The sequence below is a fragment of the Protopterus annectens genome, chromosome 8.part0, assembly GCF_019279795.1.
Source record: "Protopterus annectens isolate FY-2018-M chromosome 8.part0, PAN1.0, whole genome shotgun sequence".
NCBI lineage: Eukaryota > Metazoa > Chordata > Ceratodontiformes > Protopteridae > Protopterus > Protopterus annectens.
The window spans coordinates 1165755390-1165777747 of NC_056741.1; the positions used below are offsets into that span (position 1 = coordinate 1165755390).

The window sequence follows — 22358 nt, forward strand, 5'->3', positions numbered from 1 at the left end:
TATGAAGTTCTTTTGTATTTTGTCAAACACCATTCTCCTGGGTGACTTCAGCTATACAGCTGTGATGCCCCAGCATTGGCTCAGTAATCAAGGAGCCTCAATCCTCAGCACTAGCAACAGTGAAGGACGTACACAATGAGAGGATTACAAGTATACACACACAGTAAAGTGGAATTTCCCTTAAGAGCACATAGAGATCACAGTCAGTCTGGGACTGGTTTTTCCCTCTTTCTCCAGATCCCCAATAAGACTCCCCACTGGCACATATATAGGGTTGAGATCTGAGCGAAGTGGCCATGCCAAAACCTCCAGCACCCTATCTGTCCAACCAGAGTTTCTTGTCCCTATCCAAGTAGCTGACACACACACACTTTGAGATTTGATTTATACGCAAATGCAAACATACCAGGGAAAGGCTGGCACAGGTTTACTAACTGTGCCCCTTCTGCCCAGACTATAAGGTAGTTTCAGCTGCCACCAGCCACTATCAGCTACTTAAGGCCCTTACTAAAGTGTATCCATTCTTACTGTGTAATATTACTATTAATCCTAATGGTAGTCTGACCAAGCAAGGTTATTGGAGTAACCTGTACAGTGTCACCAAATAGATATGCAAGTACTCTAGAAGCTTAAATATGTCTCACAAATATCAGTCACAAAGATAGGTTTAAATATATTTAATAATAAATCATAAAAGAACAAGACAGTACTCAGTAAATCTACACAGTAACTTCAAAGTTCAAAATCAAAGGAAGTATTTAAAATCTTGCAGGGCAGTCTCAAATAAATACAGAAAACATCTAAACAAATCTTTACTATATTCCTAATTATATCTAAAGGAGTCACTAAGCCTAGAAACTTACTTACATAGCAAGGCAAGTGCAGATATGGTGATGATGAGTGGATGTTTCCAGCTCAAATACAAAATGCCCAGTCTCTGTCTGAGAGAGTTCTTAAATTAATATCGAATATTACTGCTGGATTAGTTTGGATGACATCACTTATTGTCACCTGACTTAAGTTCCCAAGCTAAACCTCAGTTGTAGCATTTGACATCTCCTTGTGAAAAATACATAGCCTTCAGATGTTTGTGGCTGCTAGAAGACATAAAACAATTAAACACTTACAAAACAATGCAGAAGGCACCCTAGTTGTAGACATCCTGTCTCCTTGCTGCATTTAAACTAACTTTTATAGCACAATTGTAAAACAATTTAATTTCAACTTATTTTCATGAAGTTTTGCAAGTTAACTCTATATGTTACAGTTTCTATTATTAAAACATATGCATTTGCACAGGTGTATAGTTTATATACAGTTCTGTTCTTTTCCAGTAGGGTACACTGTGGACACATCCTTGAAGCTCAGTGCTGTGAAAATCCTGTTCAACACACACTTCTGTAACAGTAGTTTAATATCCACATAACATATAGTTCTCTTACATTTGTAAGACAAGCATATGAATCATGTTTATATTCACATATGATTATTTACAAAATTCCAGGTAGCTGGGCTGGCAGTGTGATAACCACCATCAACTAGGAGACTTAACATCCTCAAACATATATGCCGGGAGGTTTCTAGACTTTATAAATACATTCACCTTACCAGCAAGTCCACACCCCAGTGAGGGGGGTGTGTGTATGTATATATATATATATATATATATATATATATATATATATATATATATATATATATATATAGTATAGGGCAGCTGTGCTCCCTGCCTATTGTAACCTTCTTTCTGATCAAATTGGACCACATGTCAGTCACATTCACCTTAAGATTAAAGCCAGAAGCATCCTGCAGTTCCTCAGTATTCATAGGCTATGCAAAAGCTAATCTAAATTGAGTGATGGCCTGACTAAATTCAAAAGCCCTGCCACCTCAACTGTCCCACGCTTTTATGGACTCCTTTACTACCAAGACTTATGCACATGTTAATAGCACAAAATTCAAAAATAAACCTTTATGGTGAAACCCCAATATAAACTGGGTGTATAATAAAAGAAAAAAATAAATGCATGCAAAAATAAATCTAACTCTCAAGAAACCCAAAAAGCACTGTTGCTAAACTAAGCAAGGAGCCGTGGATCCTGAGCAGATCAATCAAAGCCAGATATGAGGTAAAATTGTAATCTAGGCAAAAGATAACTACAAAGCCTTCGTTAACTGTGTTTGAAATCTCAGAAACAATGCCCAGCACTTTACAAAAGCTATACTAAATGATATCACATAAACCAAGAGGACATAGTTAGTCTACTAGCAGACAAATTCAGCTCTAACTTCACTCCCCTCTCTCCTCCAGAATGCTCCAGTTAAATACCCACATAGACTCCCACTTCAAAAAAATCTCCCAAAAACAAGTCCTCAAGGCACTATCCAAGACCAAGAACACTACATTTATGGATAATACACCAGGCTGCCTACTAGCCAGGGCGGCTCGTGCTGTCGGACTGCAGCCCTCCTACCTTGAGAAAACAAAAGAAAAAAATCTGTGAAACAAAAAATCACGAGTCCCAAATCCTTTGTGCATGCGCGGACACATTGGCAAACTCAGACTGCCTTTATCAGCAGTCCGGATGCAGACAGAGGTACCCAGCAATCTGTACTGTGAGATACCCAGGAATCTGTGTGGTGACGACCGCACAGAACAGAGGAGCTCCGGACTGCTTCCACCTGCAGGCATGGCCAATGAGAGGAGGCTGAGTGCTCCCGTGGGGATTTCGCTGTGCGGGCTTCGTGAGTGGAATATGCTGCTGGACAAATGGTTGCTGGCTGGATGGGCTTCGTACACATGGATTCATGAAACGGGTAGGTGAAGGCTTTGGACAAAGAGGTGTGTGTGTGTGTGTGTGTGTGTGTGTGTGTGTGTGTGTGTGTGTGTGTGTGTGTGTGTGTAAGTGTGTGTAAATGTGTAAAATGTTCCAGGTGCTATATACTGGTGGCTAGAGAGAACAAATGGTGGTGGGTACAGATACTCTGGCTTGAACCCTGTACCCTGGGATGCAGGTGGCAAGGACCTGAATTCCCTATCCACCACCATTTCTAAAAACAATTTGCAGATTTTTGCCTCATATTTGTTCTGTTCCTCATAAAATCTGTGGTTTCCGTATCTACGTTTCCTTGCAAAGTTTGTAGTGCAGTAGTGTACTGATAGCATTGCTGCCTGACAGCTACAGGTTCTCTGGTTTGATTCTTGGCTGGGTGCCTTCTGTGTGGAGTCTGCATGTCCTCCCATCTTACAAAGATCTGTCTGGAGTTTCTCCCTGCTCTGCTGTAAATTGTCTTTTGTTCCAAGTCAGACTAGTTTCCTGGTTAAATGTTTAAAAATAACAGGCATTTGAATTTCAGACTTCATATTCTTCAGAGAAGTACATGGTAACACAAAACTGTTTATTCTAGTAGATGTCTAAGTTTATAACATGGATATTTGAAATTTGTCCCTATTTTTGGGACTGTATTCCCCCATTATTGGCTTTATCCAGGTATTTTGTGCTAAGGTTGAGAGCTATCTATGGTTAGAACTGAATTCATTGAATGTTTGGGGGCTGTATCCCCCCCCCATTACTGGCTTTATCCACATGTTTTTTTGCTAAGATGTTGAGAGCTATGGTGAGAACTGAATTCACTGAATATGTTTGGTGGCTGTATTCCCCCATTATTGGCTTTGTTCACATGTTTTGTGCCAAGAGGTTGACGGCTATGGTGAGAACTGAATTCACTAAATGGTAGCCATTTAAGTTTGTCTTCCTCACTTTCACAAAACAGCTGATTTGGCATAGTGGTATGTTTCTCTGACTGTTTTGCACAGGGTCCCCTGGGTTAAAGACGTGGCAGTGAAATATATGGTGGTAACACAGCATTTTATTTTAGCAACTTTCCAACATTGTACAAGCAATGTTTAAAATGTGTCCCTGGTTTTTGGGCATTTGTCCCCCCCCCAATAAATTTTGGATTTTTCCAGATTTCTTGTGCTGCAAATTTCAGAGATAAAACTGTGTGTCGAGTAGATTTTACAAGGAGCTGAGAGCTGCAGGGGAACAAGACTTTAGTGCTGCTTATTCTGAGTCTGCTTGCATTGTTAATAGCACAACAGGTAGTGTATTTGCTTTTGATGCAGAAGGTTGTGGGTTCTACTCCCACAGTAGATAGATGCATTGCTGATACTGTACTGTGTTGTAAAGTGGGTGGATGCTGCAGTTCTTTTTGGCAAAGATACCTAGACTAGTAACTATGAACGTGTTATCAGTTTGCCATACAGTCCCTATTGTGATATTACTAGCTTATCATTTTTTAATGTATGCAACATAGGCAATTTATTCCTCAAGGGCAACAGGCACTTTATTTGTAGATGAATAAACAATGGCATATAAAGTTGTTTGCTAGCAGCAACCTCTTCATTGTTACAGATTTCTTTAATATGGAATTATTTAGATGACTTTTACACTTCAGGGATTGTGCATATTTACTGATACTGGTGGACTGTAGAAGGTTGAGTAGACTTTTATGATGGAAATGTTCTGAATTGGGTAGTTTTGTCATTGGTGCATGCATTTTGTTTCATTGTTTACTAATGTTCAAAACAATAAATTTAAAATGTCCTCTAACAACTGTACTGTATTGTACAAGGAATACAATTTAATACAATCGGGAAGGTGTATCAAAGAGCATGTGTATGTTTCATGTTCAAGGGGCCTATGATTTGAAAACAGCCCAAAAGGGGCCTATGATTTGAAAACAGCCCAAAGTTAATCTTTATCTGCCACTGCCAAAATGTATTTTCTTAGAATGTGGGTTTCAATGCTGTTTCAATGCATGTGAGTTTCAAGGGCAGAGAAGTTTTAATGCTAAGTCTGTTTTCATTGTGAGACTGCATTGCTTTGTTTAGCAGATATCTATTGGGGTTTGTGCTGTAAAAATGCAAAATAAAACTTTCAAATTAAATCCAAATCATCACAGAAGTAATGCAGTATGCACATTAGTGTTTATGGTAAATGGGGCAAAATAACCAAGAAATGGGACACTGGAATGGTTGCAGGGGGGAGGCTCCAATCAACCATGATTTTGAGAGGGGAAGGGCAGCAAACTCAGACAGCCCTGGTTGAACTATATACCTCTCAGCTGTCCATATGTTTGCAGAATGAATAGATGTTTGCTTCTTATATTTGGTTTGTTCCTCATAAAATGTGTGGTTTTCTGGCAAATCATTTAGGAATGAAGTCACTAAATGACAGACATTGAGTTTTACGTCATAACCTTCAGAAAAATGCATGCTAAAGCAAGACCTGTTATTCTATTAACTCTCTTAAGTTTATACAAGAGCAATTTTTAGTAGTGTTTGTATGTTCCCCCAATATATTTGGCCTTGTTCAGATTTCCTGCATTAACAGGTTAAGAGGTACGTGCAAATAAATTTGCTTTATAGAATTAGGCATATCCAAATCTCTCAACTGTCCCCAATTTTGGCTCAAAATGTTGCTCTTCCCCTAAAAATCCCTCTGCAAAATGGCAATTTTGGAAGAAAATATGGGGTGTTTACAGTTAATAAATAACTGTAATAATCAGTTATAGATTACTTTTATTTCAGAAATGCATGTAGATTCTTTTATTTTGTCAGCTACACAAGTTAGCAGTACTAATATTAAAAGTGTCCCTTGTTTGACAGGTTCCCAGCTGTATTGTGTTGCTATTTTATATTTTTGCATCAATTTTTGGTCCATTTTTCATAAAATTGTGTTTTTTTGGCAAATTAGTGGCAGATCATTAAAGACTGAAGTTAGAAAATAATGAAAGACATTTGAGTTTCAGATTTCGTACCTTTCAGAAAATTCATACTAATGCAAGACCTACTATTCTATTTTATAAGAGCAATATTTAAAAATTGTCCTTATTTTTGGGCCTTTGTCCCACTTCTATGTATGGCTTTGTCCAGATTTCTTGATCTGAGGTTGAGAGGTATGACAAATGTGTCAGGGCCATCGCAGTCAGCCAGAGACATTTCAAATTGTGACAAACTTGTTGCACCCCACTCCCCCATGTAGTGACTCTGGATGTGTCCAAGCAAGGCAAGGAGCAGTTATGCAGTGTAAATGTGCAGACTATCCCCCCCCCCCCCCCATCCAAGGTAAACACAAGTATTACAGTGGCTTTTCATCTATCATTGATTTTGCAGAATCTTCTGGTTTCTGTCATTTTTATACTGTTGATATATGCTTATTATTCAGAAAGTGCCTTTTGCTCTGTGTTTAAGTAGCAGTGCTTTAATGACCATCAGGTAAGCTTGTCTGATATTGTAAGATGCAAGTAAGTTTTAATAAGCAGTATTGCCAACATTGAAAGCCTTTCTCTTGTTGCCATGCAGAGAATACTTGCATAACAAGATAAATGTATAAGCCATGGGTATTGAAATGCATATGACAGTATTTGTAATAAAGGCCAGGATTAGATTATGTTAAGCTCATTACAGGCTTTACCTGCAAACTAAACAGAATGCCAATCTATCATGCATGGTCCATATCTTGTGCAGTAATCCTTTAAGCAATATATGTTGAACTTGTTTCTGTTTTCCCCATGAAACAAGTAGATAGTTGTCAGGCACCAGGTCTTTTTTGGATAAGAAACATTTTTACAAGTGAGGGTATTACAGAGATTGCTACTTTCAGCATGTTACTTGGTACTTTAATAAAGCTGAATATAAATTATAATTAGAACTGGAGTGCAAGGAGAAGTGATTTGAGTTAAGTGCTGCTTGTTTTTCTTATACTTGATTTTGACTGGCATTCCAGTAATGTATTTAAAAAGTAATTTATTTTTTCATGCCTCACATCCTTTTTGTTTCCATGTAGATATTAAGTAAGCTGTCATGCAGCCAATGGATTGAAATATTTTTTTCTTCTACACTTCATTTTGTCTTGATTGGACTCCCATAATGATAGTTTGGCACCCAGGACAGCGTATTTAATTAACGTTTTTATGGTTTTGCGCATAACTCCTCCCCTTTCTAGTTGGTCACATCCATTCCCACTGACCCCACCCATTCAGCTGTCTCCTGCAGCCCCCCTTTGATTTGAAGTCACCAGCCACCACTGCTACTAGCTAGCCTAAATCATGAGTTGCCAGACCCCCCTCCCCCAACATGGCCTCTGAAACATGGTTTCTCCTGCATGATTGGAGGATAGCAACAGTCATTCCCTTGCACAAATGTGGGCCTACAACAGACTGTGGTAATTACAGACCCATAAATCTGACCAGCATCATCTGTGATCCAATGGAAAAGATCACTATGGAAGTAATAAATAGGGATGTAGGTGACATACAGACTCAAACCTGCCCGATTCAGATTTGTGAAGGACAGGTCCTGCCTAGTTAACCTGGTTGACTTCTTTGAAAAGTCACTGAGGCAAAGGATGAGGGCATATTAGTTCATACTGCCTTTCTGGACCTTGCAAAAGCCTTCAACACCATCCCACACTGAAGCTTCAAGATAAACTGTCCCCTCTAAATGTTAACTCTCATGTAACTCACTGGATAGCAAATTAGCTTACAAATAGAGCACAGGAAGTAAGGCTGGGTGACTCTACCTCCTTCAAGGACTTGTCACTAGTGGACTGCCCCAGGATTCAGTCCTTGTGCAACTTCTCTTTTGCATTTACTTCTAAGAGGTCAAAGCTAATGTTAAGGGATTGTGGCTGACCGAGTTTGCAGATGACTACAAACTAGGTGCTTTCATAAACTCCCTAGGTGATACCATGATCCTACAAGAGGACCTATCCCAAATGAATAGTTAGTGCCAAAAACGTGGACTGAAACTAAATATCAAGAAATATAATGGTATCCTTTGAGTGTATAACTCCCTTTGTAACTAACACTTTGACAACACTCCCTGAAAACTGATCCTGTAGTAAGAGATCCAGAAACCTGTGTTGACAATGAACTGTCCTTTGGTCAACACATATCCTTTGTCACATCTTAAGTCAACGGGTATGGTGTCCAAATCTAGGGATATAATTGTCCTTTGTACTCAGCACATTTTGTATAATGCCACTTTAGTTATGCACCTGTCACAGCTGGAGTGAACACAGTGCTTCCTTGCTAAAAACATTCAAGGTACTAAATCACAAAAGCTATGCAGACTGTCTGAAACGCTTTGCTGTCTCTCTCCTCAGTAACATACAGGGTACTGAGGCACAACCTCTGCCTTGTGTATAGAATCTCAACAGACCCTATCCTATCAGATCTATTAGACATTCAGAAGTCCAGCATTATCAAAAACACCTGCACAAGTGACTTCAGTCTCTTGCTAGATTAACAGAACATACTGGAGGTATCAGAGAATACCAACTGACTTCCTTTCCACATGAAGCGGAGTACTTCTCTTACTCTTTACATAACGTGGCTGAATGGATGGGTAACCACAAATTCACCCTGGTTTAGCACCGATGGTCCTCATGGATAAGGGGAAACATGTAAGTGCCCAGTTATGGATTCATATAGAAAATATGGTGGATAAAAATTACCATGGGAATGCAGGGCCAGACATCTTAAGATCTTAGCAGGTCAATAGACCACTAAGCACCTATGTTATATTCTTAAGAGTTGAGAACTGTTGTACTATTTGTTTGTATATACATGTTGTTGTTGTTTCAGCTTTTCCCGGTTAGGGGTCGCCACAGCGGAATTCCAGTCCACTAATGATTGGCAATAGATTTTTACAGTGCCGAGGTGCCAGCTCGATGCCTAACCTTCAATTAAGGCACGCCCATTCTACGCATGTCTTTGGAACGCCACTTGACCGTGGGGAGGACATGCAGACTCCACACAGGAGGCGCTCCAGCCGAGAATCAAATGGGAGAACCTCTTGCTGTGAGGCAACAACGCTACCGCTGCACCACCGCGCCTTTTTGTTTGTATATACATAACAAAAAAAAAAATATATATATATATATATATATATATATATATATATATGTACACATACATAAATACACTTGATATCTGTCTGTCTTTATATAGTGCAATGGTTCTTATTCTACAGTGTGTCAGAGTAATGATATAAGTAGTACTGTTGATCATAGTGTTTTGTAACTAGTGAAGGATTTGTATGTAATATGATTGTAAATAGTGTTGTACATACAGTGTTTCTTAATGCTGTATTTCCTTTAAGGCAGGCATGTACATTTTTGTATTGTTTTTCTCCATGTGATATGTCAGTGATGGAGGTAGTACTGTTATACATACAGTGATATGTAAATATTGAATATTTTGTAAATAATATAGTTGTAAGTATTGTGTGTAGTGCTTTTAAATGTTGTAATTTCTTTTAAGGCAAACAGATACATTTTTGTATTAATTTGTATTAATCAGAAAGGTTCCCACTAAGAGTGCTAGTAACAAGCAGTCATTGTATTAGTGTGGTGTATAAAGGCAGCAGGGGGGAGGGGGCTATGACCCTGGTAATCATGAAGTTGTCTTCTTCATACAATAGAAGAGTTTGCGCCACTATTTTTCTTTTTTGTTTAATAAAAGCAAATTATTTTTATGGACTGGTTGCGTTTGCTGCTTTATTTAATTCCATTTTGATGAGTGCAGCAGACTTATTTGGCACAGTTTTTCCATGACAAAAAGGATTCTGAGAATTATATTTTGCTACCTGAAAGGCTGTTAATTGTGACCAAATGTTTTCCCTAATTGGAAAGATAGTGCTGTGGCGTGGGCTGGGAGTTTTGTGTAGAGTATGTCTGTATTTGTTCTTGTGACAAGGCGATGACCGGGAAGCAACTGCGAAGTCCATGGTAATGTCAAAGACAAAGACAATTCCTCCTCATAAGCCACTAAACAAGGAGTAAGACCATGAGGCATACTTTGTATCCTTCAATCAGTATGCCCACTAGGAGGAATGGGATCAGAGTAACTACGCTAAAGTCCTCTTAGCCTATTTATCTAGAAAATATTTAGAAGCCTCATGGACTTGAAAGAGACTGAATATCAGGACTGTGATAATGTTTGAGCTGGTATTACTTCTGAGGCATGAGGTGAAGCATTTCATAGCTGGACATATTTTCCTGACAAAATAATAAGCCCTAAATTGTGTGATTTAAAGCGTGTACATAGGTTGAGAGTGTTTTTTCTCCCTATTGTATGCTGAAACTTTTTTTTTTCGGTATTGTATACTCAAATGATTCCTCACGCTATGTATGCACATATGTACATATGTATGTTACTTTCTGTCCATATCTTAGGGAGCTTTTCTTCCCAGGCCTCTACTGAAAAGGAGTTTTCCACCCAGTTGGACTTTCCTAGTCAGCAGAAGCAATAAATAGTTAAATAAGTAAGTTGTGTTTATATCCCAAGGGTCAACATAATAAAAGTACTAAATTTATTAGGCACTGATAAACATTATAAGGGCTTTGCCAACTACTTTAGTGGGTATTTCAAAGTGACCCTCTGGACAACTAAAATTTTGTTGCAGTAGTAGAGAAGTCATGCAATGAAACTGTGTAAACCTGAGCAATCTTTTCTGTTGCAAAGCCTGTTAAAATAGGATAGCAAAGTATCAACTGTAGAGGCACCTTATTTTAAATGAGTATATAGAATGTGGAAATGGTCTTCAAGAACAGTTCAGTCAGATTTCTGCTGTTGCAAAATTTAGTGCAGTGTCCTAATTGACTGACAGGAAGCTGCAGGCACTGCTAAACTTTGACAGGGTGGTTATGCATATAAAGTCAGTATGTGTGTAAAAATAAAACACAGACAAAAACATTTAAGTTAATCTGAATTTATTGCGATAAACAATAGCTCATTACTAAAATAGAAATGTAAACTGAGTTTGGAAAGGTGGTTCATCCTGTTACTGTAATTTCCAGTTTAGTAGATGACATGAAATGGAGATTTTTCCCCACTTTAAAAACGTTGTGGAGGTATTGGAAAGAATGCAATCCTTTTGAGACACCACTTTATTACTTTGTGAAAGAGAACCTGCAAGTGAATCATTTTACAGGTATACCTTGGCCTAACCTGGAAAAGACGGTAGTGGAGGAGGGAGTAGCCACCAATTGCATTCATAAGAGTGTATGAATCTAACGAAGACCAAAGCATAATATTACAGAGCCTTAAAGGCACAGGAATTGTCTAGGAATGCAGAGAGAGGAAGAGAGAGAGAATGTACACCATATAAAATGGGAATATAATCAGCAGTATGCACGTGAGGTAAAGCAGCCTGCAAAACCAGTACCAGTGGAAGGAAGGAAGTTGAATAGTAAAATGCAGCTGAAATTTTTTTAAATAAGGGAGTAGAAATTTGTATCAGAAATGAAGAGAAATTAATCATTCAACTGCAAGGGTGTATTCCACGGGAATGAAGTTAGGAAGTATGGAAAATATACAACCTGTGCAGAATTCAAAACTTTTTTGTCAAGCTGGAACAGAAAGTTCCATATGTGGAGAATTCTAAGCAGCAGGTGAGTTTTGAGAAGTAGCAACTTGGCAATAGCAAAACAGCAACAATGTTTACTATCAGAGGAGGAAATGCTTCCTCGTCAGAGTTCTAAATCCGTTTTTTGTCAGTGTAAGACAGAAAACTTAAATAAAGGTAGGCCTTAGGCAGCAGATTTCTGTGAGTAAGGAAAAAGTACATCTGAAGATGCATCCTGTGCAGGTCGAGAGAAACTTAGAGAAGCAAAAGAAACTGAGAGGCAGTGTTCACTCACACTAAGACCAAGGGATAATAACCCAAGGAGAAAAAAATTGAAGAGTAGTGGTCATTCATATTAAGGTAGATTGAGAAACAACATAAAGAGGGAAAGGAAGAGAGGGTGTAGTGTATGATGAGAGACAAAATAACCTTGAACAGAGCTCTGATGATATTTTGGTGTACCAGAGTACAGTAACTTTAATTAGGAGAATGAGGGTTTTAAGCGTCACATTAATAATGGAAAGGGAGAAGAAAGATAAATAAAGTAGAGATGGCAACTGACAGAAAAAAAGAATGTTGGTCAGGAGTTGCTTTAATTAGAGTTATACTCCAGAGACCCCAGTGCTTGAATTGATAGAAAAAGAGGCAGTCCCTTCTACGTCACTGCAGGCTCATACAATGGAAACTCCATTGCTTGCTGACCTCCAGGTAAGATGAATAAATTTTAAAAAGGTATACTTGGGAAGATCATACTTTGAGCAGAGCATAGAAAATATAGCTAGAGTTGTAGGTGAAGAAGCTGAACAAGCTTCTTACCTATACTTTGAGTTACAAATGTCAACTTTTAATGCCTATACCTTTCAGAAACTTACTTATGATGTAACATTGATCCTAGCAAGGTTTTACTGGCCTCAAATAATGAAATAAGTTGTGCTGTACTGTACTAGATGTCCTGTATACCACTAGACAGACATCACCCAGCCCTTTGAAGTTGGTGCTTTTTGGGCTACTACCGGGAAAATCCAGCAATGGATTTTCATATATTTTTGGTTAATTTGGACTATTCAGCTAAGTATCCTGAGGCTTTCCCCCTACATATCATTAATGCTAAATCTAATGAGTTAGTTGTGTTATTTTCTGTAACAGAGATACCAAAGGAAATATTCAGTATCCAGGAACTACATTTATATCCAAAACAGTGCACCAACTATGCCAGTGCTTTAAGGTCAAGCAATTAAAAACTTCAGTGTACCATTCCCAGACAGCCTGATTAGTGGAACATTTTTAGCAGAACATTGAAATTCATTGGGAGAGAAGTAATTTTGGAATATGGCAAAAACTGGGCACAGTTAGTACTGTATGCCCTGTTTGCCATTAGAAAACTACCACAAGCTCTAACATGTTTCATTTGTGAGTTATAATATAGCAAGCAACCTCATGGGACTGTTAAATATTGCTAGAGAGACTTGGGAACACCATTTAAAGTGTCCTAAAACACTATAGAAAAGTTGCATTCGTGTCTAAAAGTGATATTTCCCTTTATGGGGTGATACACTGAAAGAGATCAGGATAAACAAAAAGGTCTGTGTAACACAAATGAAAGGATGAGGAAATTCAAAGCTGGAGACCAGGTGGCAGTTTTGTTCCCCTCTGCAGAAAATACATTTCTGGATAAATAATAGGGTCCATATGAAATGCCGAAAGAATTAAATGATGTAAACTACCAGTTAGACTTGACTGGTAAGAGAAGGCCAGAAAAGAGATACCATATCAATGTTCTGAAAACATGGAAAGAAGTACAGACCTCTGAATTTAGTTTGGTGTAAAGTACTGATGGAGATGGTGGAGAAAAAAAACTTCACTTCTTTGCTTGTCAGGCAGCTAGATGGCGCACTTAACCTAATCCACAAAAACAAGAGATAAAGAAGTTTATGTTAAATAACAAGAAAGTTTTTTCGGAACCACCTGGAGGAACAAACCTGATTCAGAACTGTACTGAAACCATTCCAGGAGAAAAGGTTAACATAAAACCTTACCAAGCCAGCAGCTTGGCGTAGAGGAATAAAGCCCTGACTACATCCCAGAGGACCTGGGTTCAGTTTGCAACTCAAGTGTCTGAGGCACTGACAGGAAGGGATAAGGCACATCCATCCTGGAAGGGGGGGAGTTGGGTGTGCATTCCCTGGTGAAGGCTGGGGATGTTGCTTTGGATGGGATGTATCTGGCTGAGCTGCTGCAGAGTCAGGGAGATGTGTTGCATGCCCACAGTGCACGTATTCCCCTCTGACATTACCAAATAAACTACAAGGGGGTGAGCAACATGGTAGGCCATTAAGTCACAAAAAACCCGTCTGATGGTGGACAGAATGACCTTAAGTTCTGTGTTGGCCCAAGTGTGAAATCTGTGAAAGTCCAGGGTTGAAAGGAGGAGTTGGAAGATCAGGTAGTGATCATGGAGTACTGGGGTAGATGTAGTAGAATGAAGCAGGGGAGCAAATCGAACTAAAAAAAAAAAAAAAGTATGCAACCTTACAGAATGCCAGTCACAGGGAAGGGCTTTGCAAGAGGATGTATCTGAATGCTTAAGATGTGGGTAATGGAGGAGTCAAAAAGTAAGTAGAGTAAATTTATAGTGTTAATCCCAAAGCTTAATGAAAGAATCATGTACTTAAATGTTTTTAGGAAGCTGAACAGCATTTTGAAATTTGATTGCTACCCAGTAACTATGGCAGATAAACTAATTCAAAGGTTGTGGATAACAAGATTCTTAGCCGCATTAGAACTGACTGCCCTTCTAGTTGGTCTACATTGTACCTGTGTCATCTTTCAAAGATTAATAGATAGAATTCTAAAACCCCAATAAAAATATGGTTCCACTTCCCTTGCTGTGTGGCACAGATCAATACAACTGTAACCAGATGACCGGAGTTCGAGTAGCAGCTCAGGTACTGGAAGAGACAAGGAGAAGAGGATAGGAAATGATGAAATCTGGTAGTTTGGACAAAAATGCAGTGAGTAAGTTAAGGCATTTATTTTATCTGTGTGGCTCGTTCAGTAAATCTTGGATTTTAAGACTGTGGTGGTTTGTGAAGTCCTGAAGTCCTCAGCTGTTCGAGTTCACTCGAGGTTTTTGTCTCTGATTTTTTTCTCATTTTAGTTTTCTTTGGCTCTTCTTATGTGACAACTTAAGCATTGTAGTTAGTTACCTCAAATCAAGCCTTCAGCCTGTACAAGTCGAGTTCATAGGGTGTCTTCCTGATACAGTCTATCAAACGGCCAGACTCCCAAGCTCCAGAGTTTTCAGTCTTCAAGTTCAGGCTCTGTCAGTGCTTGCAATTCATAACCCCCATCTCACGCACTTCTAAGGCCTCTGAGTCATATGGCAGCTTCAATAGAACTGGTCCCTCTAGCCAGACATCACAGGAGATCCCTGTAATGGATTCTGGCCATTTAGTTGTCCTTCCTAATACATCTATTGGATTTCCCAATACGGCTGATGAGAGAGTATCATGACCAGATTAAGTTGTGTTAACAATCTCCATTATTAATACAAGGGAGACTGTTTGTAATTCCATCTCCTTCAGCCACTGTCACCATTGACTCCTCCCTTCTGGGGTGGAGGGCATTTTGTAGGGAGGATGGTTCAAGGGTCCTGGTCTTCCACAGAGACTCACATTAACATCAACATTCTGGAGATGAGAACGGTCCTCCTAGCATTGCAAGTTTTTCAGAATGCCCCCCAAGGAGTGTGATTGTTATACAGACGGACAGTATGTTGGTAATTTGGTATTTCAGCAAATGGGGGGCACATTCTGGGGAGGCCATGAGTGTTTGGCAGTGGGCGATCTCTCAGCAGTTTCTAGTAGCAATGCATATTCCAGGGAAGTCCAACATTCTGGCCAACAGCCTCAGCAGGAGCCTTTTATAGCCTCATGAATGGTCCCTAAACCCAACAGTGGCAGCTCAGATTTTTCTGTGCTGGGGCACTCTGTGTTGTGACCTGTTTGTGTCCCAATTCAAAACCAAGTTTGACAGCTATTTTGGCATTGTTCCCCCTTTGGGACAGGTTCCCAGGGATGCTCTGATGTTTACTTGGCCCCTAGGTGTCTTTATTCTTATCCCCAGTTCCCCTTATAGTAAAGTTCCTACAGAAAACCACCCATTGCAAAGATTCAGTGATTGTCATCACCCCCTTTTGGCCTCGCCAGGTGTGGTTTCCCTTCCTTTGGCTTCATCTGAAATACCCCTTCCCTTGAGTGTTAGATCCCATTCTGGATCTCATCTCTCATCCAGCCGGTCTGGATACCCCAGTCTTCCGTTCCTCAAGTTGATCGCATGGTTCCTCCAGTTCCCTAGATGGCTAAGAATCACAAGCTTTTTCAGGTAGTTCCATATATTGTCCTCGTCTCAGAAAGAATCCACTAGAAAAGTGTATACAATTAAGTGGAAAAAAGATTTGTTCTGTGGGCGGAGGCTCCAGGACTTGACCTCTTCTCTGCCCCCTTAGCATCAGTGTTGGATTTTCAGGCCGAGTTGTTCATCTCAGGCTGTAGCTTTTCTACTAACAAAGTACAGTTAACAGCCATTTCTAACCCTGTCAGTAGAGATAGAATACTCTTGGCTACGCTTAAGATTTCCAGGTTTTTCTCAAAGGTACTTTAAACTGGTCTTAGATTGTAATTTGTCTCTAACTTTTCAGTTTCAGTTTTAGATAGTCCAGTCGCTGGTGTTAAGGGGGACTTGGCTAAAGGAATGATTTTAATGCTTTTATTGCTGTTAAGAACTGCCCTCTGTAAGTACTCCCTTGCTGCAAACAACCTGATTATATATAAATAAGAAATGTTTTTGATGCTTTTCATTATACTGCACTAGGATCGCTTGCTTGCGTGTTTCAATAAAGAGTATTCCATTTTTAACTCAGCTGTGGACTACCTACTATTTTCTATTTGATTATTTTGTAGCACGTATTTTGCAGTTATATTTTACAATTCAATTTTAAGTGAACTAAGTGCATAACATAATTCTGGAAGTGAACATCACACATTCCAAACTGTGAAGTTTCTTTGTGGTTTGTTTAGATGTCATAATTAGTCAAACATGGATTTTAGGTTCACAGATTCATAGGTGATAACTAGGCTAATGGTACAAGAGCTTTTGCAAGCCTAGTCAATATTACCCAGGTTAGGACAATATTTTATTTTAATTCCCCAGATATGGGATGGGGTAGTACTGAGGTAGTGGAGCTTTGGGTATTGGAGCCCTCAGTAATTTTACAGACTGCCTCTGTCCATAAGGGACAGGGGCAGGTACCCCGGGAGTGAATTAATGGTTGCCCATCCATTTATCCAAATTCCTTTTGGAGAGAGAGTGAGGGATTGGCTTTGTTTTATGAAGATGGGAAGTTTATTCCAAAGATGAGGTAGCCTTTCCGATATGAATCCGTCTCTCAAGCAAGTTCTGTTAAGAGTTGCAAATAAGGTGAGGTGTTTGGACCGCATAACACTCATATAAATTTTCTTGTGAATATGTACCATTTTCATCAGGGCTGAATTAGAGAATGCCTAGTAGGTCAGGCATAAGTCCCCTCACAATAAAACAGTATGAGACAAAGTAAAGAAACAGGTCCTTTGGACGATCTGCATAAGATGCTTTGTATTTTTTTTTTTTTTTTTTTTTTTTTTTAGTGAGAAGCCTCTGTGGCCACTCCACTTGGTGTAAGTGCCTGGTTAGGTACATGCAGAAGGGAGCATTATACTCAATTATGCGCTTGATGGCCAAGTACAATGGAACTATGACTTTCTTTGGTCTCGATGCCATGCCTATACTTAAAGGTTGACTGCATTGAAAGATTTCTTCACTACATTAGCTACCTGGTGGTCAAAGTTTAGATTAGTATCTGTGTTCTTAGGCCCCTCAGCACTGGGAGTACTTTTAGGAGTGTGCTATCAATATTATAATCTGCAGGGCTATCCAATTTACCAAAGGGCATAATTATGCATTTTTAGCATTTAGTCTCAGACCATGCTTTTAGCACCAGTCGTTTGTCATTTTTAGGCCTGTTTGTAAGATGTCAACATAATTTGGGGATTCAATGATTGCTCCCAGCTTACAGTCGTTGGTGAACTTGGTGAGCCAGAGGCCTCCCAAGTATATACCAAACAGAAGGGATCCCAGCACTGAGCCCTGTGGGACACCACTAGTAACAGGTTTCTTATCAGAAGTGGGTTCACCTGTCAGGACAAACATGTACCCTATCAGTGAGCAAGTTGGTTATCCATCTGATGATGTAGGGGTTTATGCCTAACTCAGTACATTTATCTATGATACCTTGAGTGGGGGATTGTGTCAAAAGCTTTGTCCAGGTCTAGATAAGAGGTGTGTACTGCTTTACCCTCATCTTGATAGAAAAACACATGAATGCACCACTATTTTTATACGTCAGTATCTCCATCTCTTTCTCTTTTGCTGTTTGTATTGAGCTTTGTCTGTTAGCTCACATCAGCATATGATAATAACTGTAAATGATTCTTCAGTCATAAACTATTAGCTTGAAAGTAGGTATAGCAACCCAGCTGCTTTTTTAACAGTATTAAGCTTTTGGATCAGCCCCTGTCTCAAAAACTATGCCAAGCATGTGACAGAGAGTGAATTATATTGTTGTTGTCATGTACAGTTAGACACTGGACTTCATTTTCTCTCGTCAATATTGTATTTGTAACTGTATTTTGAACTGACTTTGTTATTGCTAAGTAACTTCTTAATGCAGATGTTACAAGTATAACTTTTCCTTTTTATCTTTGTTTTAATAACAGAATTATAATAAGCTATAAAATTGCTCCTTCATTTGTTGTACTATCCACTGTTGTGTCAGCATTCATTGACAGTTTATTTTTCACTAAAAATGGTCATATTAGATCCCTGTTCATTATTTGCACTGAAATACTGAAGACTGTATTTCTTAGCTGAACTTTGTTTTTATTTGCATTTTTTATTTAGATATCCAAGGTTCACAAGAAGATGTGCTCAAGTTTAGCAGTGAGTGAAGATGCACAGTTCCTACTTACTGCTGCAGACATGGTTATCAAAGTGTGGGATTATGACATGAAACTTGATAAAAATTTTCAGGTGCGTACATCACTGCAGACAGATAAAAACATTAACCGTTTTGCTTCAATAGGGGATTTTGTCCCACACATCCTGATATTTAGTGTCCATTGTAATATTTTTTTTATTTAATTTTGTTAACTGGTGTAGAGCATTGATCACAGCTGGTCAGTTTCAGTCTCAGCTGGGGACACACATGAGAACAAAGAGTGGATGAAACAATACAGAGAATTGTGCAGTCCAAAATGGTGGCAATAATGCAGCACTAAAATAATAAGTAATATGGTACATTTTATGTAAGAATTATATCAATGTTGCTACGTACAGCTTGACTTTAGGCTGTAGATCAGTGAGAAGATAAACAATACATTTACAGAGTTCGTAGGGATAGAAGTTAAAAGAGAGAGATTATGTAATGTTGCCAGAGTTGAGTGATTGGCATTTGCCTGCTTCTTTGAGGTATGATTTAAGCTGTGGTCAGAAAAGTGATAAGGACAATGCTTTCTTGAGATAGGAGAGATTCCAAGAGTTTGCAGAGAGGGAGGGAATAGAGATTTTGTGATTCCTGACATTGTAGGTAGGAGTGGATTGTATGAGTTTGGATTTCAATGGCGAGAAAATTTGATTATACACGTTTATATAGCTGACAGCATTAGATGAGTTTGCTTCCCTGTTTGACAGTTGCCATTTCACTTTCTGTAATGTTTCACGGTGTTCTTGTTTTGAATATAGAATCTACAGATTCTGTTTTTGACTCTTTGGATGTTTACGGAGTTCTTTTTTTGAGGATGAGGCTATTAAGGGAGGGCCATATTAGAATTGTGAGAGGAGGATTCCTTTTCCTGTCCCTGCTGTGATAGATTTGGAGAAGGGGGGTGTTGTGTCCAGCAATAATAACATGTTGATTGTTTTCTTTGTAGTGTCTGTGTGGTAGGAAAAGTTAAGAGATGAGTCTAACCAGATTATTAAAAATTTGAAGGCATTGGCATTTTCTGTAATACAGTTGTTGTGGTCCACAATGTGAAGAGGTGAGTTTGTATTTGAAAGTCTTTTCTTTGCTTGCTGATTTTGGTGCATTCCTGTTTGAAGACATGTACTAGCTGTTTTTTAACTTATTAACTACACTTTTTAGTACCACAGTACACAGTTACTCACATTCCAGTTAAGTGTATTGTGTCTTATTTTCAGTGATTGTGTTGTCACATTTATGTTACCAGCTGTGTTTCCTGTGTAGCTGTCACATTAAAAGCCATGGAATATGCAACAACTTCTTATCCACTTCTAGGAAAAACAGTGACAGCGACTACCCTAGATTTTAGTTGTAGGGTCACAGTGGCAGAGTTTTTAGTTCGGGCTTGATTTTCTTTTAAACAAGAAATATCTTTATTGGATTATCACTCGTGACATAGAAGGTCGTAAATTTATTTAACCATATTGACATATTTTTATTTGTAAACATTATACATCACTTATTTAAACAGTCATTGTCAGTCAAACATTACATAGCTCATTCAATTCCTGCCTTCCCCTTAAACCTTATTCCTCCTCTAAAACAGTATTTTGCATGTATTGCTCCCACAATTTTCATTTTTTTCTATTCATTACAATTTTCTAAACATCCCACGTCCATTTATTTTATCTCCATTACTTTATTCACTATTTCTAGTGCAGTTGGTTTAGACTTTGATTTGCTTTTTTTGGCAGCCACCATAATCAAACTCAGCAAGACCATATTATGTCTAGGCAGTTCTGATTCTGTAGCACAGCTAATAAATAAATAATTTCCTTGGTTACACCAGTTTGCTTACCTAGTATTTCTGACAGATCTACCTGAGGAAAAATTCTTTGTAATTTGCTTGGGATATACAAATACCAATTCAAACACTTCCAAACAAAAATCCTAAATCTTTTAGACTTTGTTGCATATTTGGAAACTAATATTCCTTCTATTGTTTCTCTGTGAATTGCTTATCAAATCTTTCTTGCATATTCTTTTTAACCTTCTCTGATTGATTCTTATATTTGTCTCTGTCCTACTGATTGCCCCTTTTTAACAGCAGCTTCTGTTTTAGATTCCACTAAAAACTCTACTAGTGCTGGTCTTTCACTTAGAATTCTCCTGTTTCTTTCTCTTTGCCTATACTCTGATATCAAGCCATGATAGGGAAGGCAGTCTAAATCTTGCAGTCCAAATTATTTCTTGGCCTGTTCCTATTCTGTTACCTTTCCCTTTCTAATTATTTGCTCCCAGTACCTTGTTCCTTTGTCAGTTTCCTCCAGTAAATGCCAGCTCCAACTTACCTGTTCTTTGCACCCCTAATTGCAATCATCCGTATCAACAGAATTTCCTTTTGCCATTCCTATGTTGGCTTAGGCCTTAGAATACTTTCTGCTACTTTATGAATATAATATTCTGTATGGTTATTGTTATTCTCCTTGAGGACATACATCCAAAATCCCAGTCTCTCCTCCTTTCTTGAGATCCCCCCATTTTCATCATCATCCCTTCACACTCTGAATTATAGCGATCTGCTTTTGTTATGTATAGGACTCTTAACTGTGTAGCTCTGAAATACCCCTTCAAATCAGCTAATCCCAAACTATTCTCTTCTGTTGGAAGGATCAACTTATCCCACCTGACTCTTTCCCTCATCCCCTCCCAGATAAAATCCTTCACCTCTTTATTAATTGCTAGCCACAATTTCTGCTGTGGTTTATAAAAATGTGCCTGACCTGTGTATAAATTAAAGGGACTGAAAACATTTTTACTGCTTGTATCTAGCTATCCATATCCATAAAACAGAGATTTCAGTTTCTCAGTTTTCGTATTATCGTTTTAGTCTTTTCCCACATATCCTTTGCTGCCGTAACAAAAGTCTTTTTAATCTCTACTTCAAAATACTTCATCCTATCATGTCTTCATAAGGATAAACAAACTCTACAATAAAAGGAGAAAGCTACTACAAGATAGAGCAAAATCCTTAAAAGGTAAGACACCGCTGATCACTATAAGTAAAAAGCTAAGAGCTCTCATAAAATCATCCAAAGCTAATTTTGAGAAAAAAATAGCTAAGGACTCTAAAGACAACCATAAAGCATTCTTTAGCTATGTCAGAAACCTAGGAGGAAACTCCCAGATATGCTCAGAATTAGTTCAAAATTATGTGAAGATTACTGATCCTACAGACATTGCCAACATACTGGCTGACAGGTTCAGTGCAAACTTCTCCCCACCCTCCCCGCCTAAAGAAGAGATATCTATACCAAATGATTGTAGCCCCCCAAACATCTCCAACGCTCAGGTGAGAACTGCTCTCTCCAAGGCAAAGAACACAGCATCCATGGAACCTGATGGTGTCCCCGGCTGTGTGCTCCATGAACTCAACGAGGAATTAAACCCACAGTTAGGACAGCTGTTTAATCTTAGTCTCACCTCCGGATACGTACCCAGGGAATGGCGCACAGCGACTGTGGTCCCACTCCACAAAGGCGGTGCCTCCACCGACCCTGGAAATTACCGTCTCATTAGCCTGACAAGCCTGATCTGCAAAGCCATGGAAAGGATCATAATGGATCTCATAAATAAAGACATAGGGAATTTGCAGACTTTGGATATGACCCAGTTTGGCTTTGTCAAAGGCAGATCATGCCTTTTAAACTTGGTTGACTTTTTTGAAACAGTCACCAAGGCCATTGACGAGGGAAAGGCAGTCCATACAGCCTACCTAGACCTGGCGAAGGCTTTCGATACAATACCCCACTCGGGTATCATTGAAAAACTCATCAACTTAAATGTAAACCCATACATTACAAGATGGGTTGCAAACTGGCTGAGTGA

The 22358-nt window shown here is 38.9% G+C and overlaps 1 protein-coding gene across 1 annotated transcript in view; it reads left to right on the plus strand.

The window, feature by feature from the left end:
* Positions 1–22358, plus strand: part of WDR90 (WD repeat domain 90) — a 1773335-nt gene that overhangs the window by 1160297 nt on the left and 590680 nt on the right. Inside the window, exon 24 of the mRNA XM_044079383.1 lies at positions 18413–18541. Within this exon, the coding sequence (XP_043935318.1) occupies positions 18413–18541 (129 nt within the window). The remainder of the gene's footprint in view (positions 1–18412; positions 18542–22358) is intronic.